The 7,560-nt window shown below is 52.4% G+C and overlaps 1 protein-coding gene across 30 annotated transcripts in view; it reads left to right on the forward strand.

Moving 5' to 3' along the window:
• The first annotated feature begins 351 nt into the window (after positions 1-351).
• Positions 352-7,560, forward strand: part of LOC133122808 (sodium/calcium exchanger 1-like) — a 163,285-nt gene continuing 156,076 nt past the window's right edge. For 29 of the 30 annotated variants that reach the window (XM_061233001.1, XM_061233002.1, XM_061233010.1 and 26 more), the window contains exon 1: positions 2,862-4,423. In XM_061233001.1, coding sequence (XP_061088985.1) covers positions 2,877-4,423 — 1,547 coding nt within the window. In that variant the 5' untranslated portion in view covers positions 2,862-2,876. Of the gene's footprint in view, positions 776-2,564; positions 4,424-7,560 lie in introns of those variants that run through there. The other variant, XM_061232982.1, reaches the window with a different exon arrangement.

Raw genomic sequence — 7,560 nt, forward strand, 5'->3', positions numbered from 1 at the left:
ATCCTATAATTGTTTTTTTAAAGCATTGCTATATCGCGTTGTCTGCATAATCTTCGCTTTACCGTTCTGCAAAGACAACGCCTTACAGCGGGATGAGTTACTGCGCCGTGCGGGCTTGTGTGGGTGGAACTGGATGCTGATGAGGGGACTGGCAAGAAGCCACGATACACTGCAAGTCTGGTCCCTCTGTCGCTCTCTCTCTCTCTCGTTCTTCCCACCCCCCCCCCCCCCCCCCCCTCTCTCTCTCTCTCTCTCTCTCTCTCTCTCTATCCCCCTCGCTCTCCTCACACTGCGCGAGCCTGTAAACCCAATCGGAAAATATTCCGACCTCAGACCGAGCGGGAAGGTAGAGGGAGCTGGTTTTTCACAAACTCCGTCTCGCGCTCTGCACGGCGCGTTTCAAAAAAAAAAAAAAATCTGTGCTGGGCTCCGAGTGGCTTGCTGTTCCGCCGCACATCGGCAGGTCGCCGAGGACTAAGGATGAATGAGCGAGGAGCGGCGGCTTTTTGACTGGACTTAACAATCTGTGATGACAACGTTTATCTGATTTTTTTAGAGTTGCAAACTCGTGGGGCGTGAAAGCGCGGCGGTGTGTCCATGGAAACCTCGGGGTCTTTCGTCTTTTTCACTTCGCGAGGGATAGCTTTCCGACGTCCTCGTGTCTAACGGACCTAATCGCGTGGTGACATAACTGCTCCTACCCGCTTACTTCTGCTACACCAACGGCAATTCCAACGACCACTGATCCCGGAGTAGACCAAAAAATTCATACAAGGTAGGATTCAGATACATTTTAAGGCGAGCACCCTTTTAATTGTAAAAAAGGTGAAATTAGTTTTAATTTTTTTTTATGTCTACATGCCCCCCAAAAAATAAGATTGTCTACGCTTGCTCAGAAAACTACTTTGCCGGGGTGTTGCTCGTGCTACATTAAATGAATCCACACGTGCAGATTTGAACGTTGGCGAGAGGCGAATCTTGCACTTATTTTAAAAGATAATATATCCTTACACGAATACACGAATGGCCGTGTTGTCTGTCGTGTAACAAGGAAATCAGACATGTATGCCTTGACATCAAGGCATTGCAGGTAGTCAGCCTATTCTAACATAATTACAGAATTGCAGTACGAGTCGGATAGTTTTAAGGGTGAATTCAAAACGAAATTTCGGTTTTACCCCCTCGTGGACCTGGAATACACCAAACATCAGTGAGCAGATTACAGCATGCCCGCAGCATCAAACGGGCATCCCCAATTGAGTTAAAGAATGGAAGGTTATATACGTGAATTTTCTGTATAACTTGCAGAAAAATGTAACGTCTTGTCCTTATTTAGCCTAAGTTTCAGGCGCTCGATGTTTTTCGTCCCATACGGCACGGCATAATTTGTTTTTATTCATTTAAAAATAGGTTGCTTGTAATTGTGCTGATAACCATATTCACTATGCAATGACACCTATTGTGCAAAAAGTCGTGAAACCAATTGTACAATTATCAGGGAGACTGTTGTGCAGAATCCTGTTGTTCAATGGCTAAACCGTCTAAGTGGTTTATTTGTGCATGTATCCGATCTTTCTGTGTCAGTGCGAACAAATTTCATTAATTATTAATAAGTCATTGTTGCACCTTGCAATCTGGCCAGGTCCCATTTAGCATATAATAATCATATTCCGCATATCGCAGTGGAATGGAGAACTGCGGGTTGTTTTATAATAGAATACAGAACTGCAGTGTGCCGATATTACAATGGAATGGAGAACTGCGGGTAGATGCGCTTCGGGCACGGTTCGCTCAGTGGATGAAGGGAGAAGTCGATGAACAGATAAACGCAGAACGATCTCCTTCTACAGGTAGTGTCGCTGTCCTGGACCCGCAGTCGGTCGCAGAGTTCCGCGCTTTGTCTGTTCGGAAGCGTCCGAGTTGAACGGGTCCGGTTGCCAGGTTGATCCGCGCACAAAAGACATTATAAATCCAACGGAACAAGAATACACGCGTGCGGCATAGCCCGAATGCGCGTACACATTCGCGCACACACGCTCTATTTATCACTGGTAGATGCAACATAAAAAAGGACGACAGGACTCGGTGCAATCAAGCAGATATTAATATATTAATATGCATCTTCAGTAATGCCTTTTACAGTATCTACTTCTGCCATTTTACTGCGTGTGATAAATTTTGTATGATAATTATTTTGTATTTGTCTAATATCTCAGAAGTAGCATAGTGTATATACTGTGTGTGTGTGTGTGTGTGTGTGTGAGAGAGAGAGAGAGAGAGAGAGAGGGAGCAAGAGAGAGAAAGAGAGAGAGAGCGAGAGAGGGTGGTTCTCTGACTGACTGCAAGTTGACAGGAGCACAATGCCCCAAATCTTTGAACGTTGATTCAGTAAGAGCCGAAGAAAAAACAGATCGAAACCTTTATATAAACAAGGAGAGTCCACTTGAGTGCACTGGAGATGAGAAAAGATGTTGCTCTATTGAACTCTGAGCAAATAATTAAGTAATTTTTCTAAAATGTGTGATTTTTTTAAAATAACTGCCTCCCCCTCTTCCTTCACGCAGACTTGGGAAGAGGCGGAACTAGCTATCTCTCGTGTCGGCACCATGGGACATTCGCGGATCGTGCCGTCGGTGTCGTGGGGCCTGCGGCAGGCGCTGATGCTGGCGGTGCTCCTGCTGGGGGTGGAGAGCTCGGCGGAGACCGGGGACCTGACGCCGGCCCCGGAGACCAGCCCCAAGGTCGGCCGCAACCGCACGTGCGAGGGCACCTACGTGTGCAAGGCGGGCGTGATCCTGCCCGTGTGGAAGCCCCAGGACCCCTCCTTGGGCGACAAGGTGGCGCGGGCCACCGTCTACTTCGTGGCGCTGTTCTACATGTTCCTCGGCGTCTCCATCATCGCCGACCGCTTCATGGCGTCCATCGAGGTCATCACGTCGCAGGAGAAGGAGATCACCATCAAGAAGCCCAACGGCGAGACCACCACCACCACCGTGCGCATCTGGAACGAGACCGTGTCCAACCTCACGCTCATGGCGCTGGGCTCGTCCGCCCCGGAGATCCTGCTGTCCGTGGTGGAGGTGTGCGGGCACCAGTTCAACGCCGGCGACCTGGGCCCCAACACCATCGTGGGCAGCGCCGCCTTCAACATGTTCGTGATCATCGGACTCTGCGTCTACGTGGTGCCGGACGGCGAGCACCGCAAGGTCAAGCACCTCCGGGTGTTCTTCGTCACCGCCACCTGGAGCATCTTCGCCTACACCTGGCTGTACCTGATCCTGGCCGTCATCACGCCGGGCGTGGTCCAGGTGTGGGAGGGCCTGCTCACTCTGTTCTTCTTCCCCATCTGCGTGGTGTTCGCCTGGGTCGCCGACCGCCGCCTCCTCTTCTACAAGTACGTGTACAAGCGCTACCGGGCGGGAAAGCAGCGCGGCATGATCATCGAGATGGAGGGCGACCGCCCGCTCCCGCCCAAGATCGACATCGAGATGGACGGCAAGATGCTCAACTCGCACGCCGTGGACTTCCTGGACGGCACGCTGGTGCTGGAGGACAAGGACCTGGACGAGGACGAGGCGCGGCGGGAGATGGCCAAGATCCTGAAGGAGCTGAAGCAGAAGCACCCGGATAAAGAGGTCGAGCAGCTGATCGAGTTGGCCAACTACCAGGTGCTGAGCCAGCAGCAGAAGAGCCGGGCGTTCTACCGTTGCCAGGCGACGCGGCTGATGACGGGCGCGGGGAACATCCTGAAGAAGCACGCGGCGGACCAGGCGCGCAAGGCCGTGAGCATGCACGAGGTGCGCACCGACGGGGGCGAGAACGACCCCGTCTCCAAGGTGTTCTTCGACCCCGGCTCCTACCAGTGCCTGGAGAACTGCGGCACGGTGGCGGTGAACGTGGTGCGCCGGGGCGGCGACCTCACCAACACGGTCTCCGTGGAGTTCCGCACGGAGGACGGCACGGCCAACGCCGGCTCCGACTACGAGTTCACGGAGGGCACGGTGGTGTTCAAGCCCGGCGAGACGCAGAAGGAGATCCGCGTGGGCATCATCGACGACGACATCTTCGAGGAGGACGAGAACTTCCTCATCCACCTCTGCAACGTGCGCGTGCTGTCGCACGCCGCGGCCGAGGAGAACGCCAAGGAGGCCAACCACGTGGAGAGCCTGGCCTGCCTGGGCCTGCCCTCCACCGCCACCGTCACCATCTTCGACGACGACCACGCCGGGATCTTCACCTTGGAGGAGCCGGTGACGCACGTGAGCGAGAGCGTGGGCATCATGGAGGTGAAGGTGCTCCGCACGTCCGGAGCTCGAGGCGTGGTGGTCGTGCCCTACAAGACCACCGAGGGCTCGGCCAGGGGCGGCGGGGAAGACTTCGAGGACACCCACGGCGTGCTGGAGTTCCAGAACGACGAAATCTTGTGAGTTTTTTTCGCCTTGTACCGCTTAAGTTCCCCCGTTCATGTTCCCCGCCCATTTCGGCGTGGCCCTCTGACTGACTGCACGTTGACAGGAGCACGACGGCCCAAGCCTTTGAATGTTGATTCGGTAAGGGCTTAAGAAAAAACAGATCGAAACCTTTATTTAAACAGGGAGAGGCCACTTGAGAGCAAAGCTCTCTTTTACATTGCTGCCCAGTGAATGCAGCGATACAAGCAATACAATGCCACAAAGACTAACAAGATAAAAATGCAAGTAAAACATAATTTAACCTGAAACCCCTCAATGCTAATCAGTTTGTCCAAATTGAGGGTAACCAGGAGCTGAAAAGCAAGCCTGGTTTCTGAAGGCCTGGGTTCCACAGTCACAGTGCACTGATAACGCCGTCAGCAACGTGCAAATATGATCTCACACAAATCAACGTGCAGTCAGTCTGTCCAACGTGCATCTCATCTCATCTCTTCATTTCAGGACTGCGTCTGTTTGATCCTGTTGGATTCTTGGCGTTTTGTTTTCTGACATTTTCATTTTCCAGCAAAGCCGAGCGCTTGTGTGCCACGAGGATGAATCATTCTGTCCGTTCTGTCTCTATCCTTCCCTCTCTCTCTGTCTCTCCCTCTCTCTCTCTCCCTCCATCCTTCCCTCTCTCGCTGTCTTTCCCTCTCTTTCTCTCCCTCCATCCTTCCCTCTCTCTCTCCCTCCCTCTATGCTTCCCTCTCTATCTCTCTCTCCCTCTCTCCCTCAATCTCTCTCTCTCCTTCCCTCTCTATCTCCCTCTCTCCCTCAATCTCTCTCTCTCCTTCCCTCTCTATCTCCCTCTCTCTCCCTCTCTCTATTTCCCTCTCCCTCTCCCTCTCCCTCTCTCTCTCCCTCCCTCCCTCTCTCTCTCTCTCCCTCTCTCTCTATCTCCCTCTCTCTCCTTCCCTCTCCCTCTCCCTCCCTCTCCCTCTCCCTCTCTCTCTCCCTCCCTCCCTCTCTCTCTCTCTCCCTCTCTCTCCCTCTCTCTCTCTCCCTCCCTCTCCCTCTCTCTCTCCCTCTCCCTCCCTCCCTCTCTCTCTCTCTCCCTCTCTCTCTATCTCCCTCTCTCTCCTTCCCTCTCCCTCTCCCTCCCTCTCTCTCTCCCTCCCTCTCCCTCTCTCTCTTTCCCTCTCCCTCTCTCTCTTTCCCTCTCCCTCTCTCTCTTTCCCTCTCCCTCTCCCTCTCCCTCTCTCTCTCTCTCCTTCCCTCACGGCTCCCAGCGGTGGATGTGTCAGTCGTCTCTTATCGGGGGAGCGAAATGTTCCGACTTCATCTCGCGCTCTGACCTCTGACCCCTGCATTGTTGTGCCTAATTAGCCGGGGCGTTGCGGCGCAGCTGTGCGGAATCCGTTTAGACGGGAGCGTCTCCGCCGGGCGCGGACGCACAGGAAGGTGCTGGTGCGCTGATTAGGGCTCGCTGCAGTCGAGTCAAAGGCAGGTCCCAGAGGGCCGTGCACTCACTGTATTATTCCCTCCCTGCCTTTGTCCTCCAGGTCTGTGTGCTTCAGTGTGCTGCAGGCTGCCCCCCCCCCCCCCCCCTGTCCTGTGGTAACGCGAGTAGCAGTGTGTTTGGGGGACGGGCTTGGGTGATATATACGGCTAAGTGTATAATTGAATAAATGCATCCGGGAGAAACACCAAAGCAATTTTTAGCCCTTTGTCATTTGTAGCTACAAAGCAATTGTTGCATCTTATTTTTATTTATAAAATACAGGAGTGCATCTTGTTTATTTTTATTCATTTTATGTTATTTTGTGCAAGATCTATTTTAATGGAAGTGGTGATGTTGGAGGAGAATTTCAGATTTGTTATAGGGCCTTGCAGTAGCAGGCAAAGTGATAACAGGAAATGTTGACAATCTTGTGTGATTTTTATATGTGGTGATAAAGGTTTTAGGTTTTAAGGTACTGTGGGAAAGTTGGCAGAAGGCTTATCTTGCGTAATAAGGTGCTGGTTGTGATATCTGCCTTATATTAGCTTAGCTAATTACCTACTAGGTCTGGTGATGTGATGTGTTAACATTGGCTAATTACCTACCGCGTCTGGTGATGTGATGTGTTAACATTGGCTAATTACCTACCGCGTCTGGTGATGTTTTAGCATTGCTAATTACTTACTGGGTCTGGTGATGCGTTCGCTTAGCTAATTACTTACTGGGTCTGGTTATGTGTTAGCATAGCTTATTATCTACTGGGACTGGTGATGTGTTAGCATAGCTAATTACCTACTGGGTCTGGTGATGTGTTAGCATAGCTAACTACCTGCTGCGTCTGGTTATGTGTTAGCATAGCTAATTATCTACTGGGACTGGTGATGTGTTAGCATAGCTAATTATCTACTGGGTCTGGTTATGTGTTAGCATAGCTAATTATCTACTGGGTCTGGTGATGTGTTAGCATAGCTAATTACCTACTGGGCCTGGTGATGTGTTAGCATAGCTAATTACCTACTGGGCCTGGTGATGTGTTAGCATAGCTAATTACCTACTGGGCCTGGTGATGTGTTAGCATAGCCAAGTGCATACTGGCTCCGCTCATAGTCTTAAAATGTTTCGCTCTCATTGAAGCCCATTAAAATGTAAATAACCGGCCAAAAGATTTTGATTGGGAGTGTGGCGGGGGTGGGACTACTCTCAGTGACAAGAAATATGCCTTTCATTCAGCGTGTAAGCAAAACAAAAGGTGTGATTCCTTCGAAGACAGAAAGCGCTGGACCACTTCACTGTCGCTGCAACAGTGTCGAGGGCCCGCTTCCCCACCCCGGTGTCCTCGCTAGCGCATTAGCGCGTTAGCACCACGCGTTAGCACCGCGCGTTAGCGTGTTAGCACCGCGCGTTAGCACCGCGCGTTAGCACCGCGCGTTAGCGTGTTAGCACCGCACGTTAGCGTGTTAGCACCGCGCGTTAGCGTGTTAGCGCGTTAGCAGTGCGGCTGTGCGTCTGTACGCGGGGCTAGCTGCCGTGCAGCGGCCCGATGTGAGCGCGTCGTCCCGCAGGTCGAGCTCAGAGGAGCCGCTCTCATCGCCAGCGCCAGGCGCACGCTACACCCACGCTCCCGCGGCGGCCAAAAAACACACCCACAGAACGCACCCAGGCCTGGGC

The sequence above is a fragment of the Conger conger genome, chromosome 2 (assembly GCF_963514075.1).
Source record: "Conger conger chromosome 2, fConCon1.1, whole genome shotgun sequence".
NCBI classification, from domain to species: domain Eukaryota; kingdom Metazoa; phylum Chordata; class Actinopteri; order Anguilliformes; family Congridae; genus Conger; species Conger conger.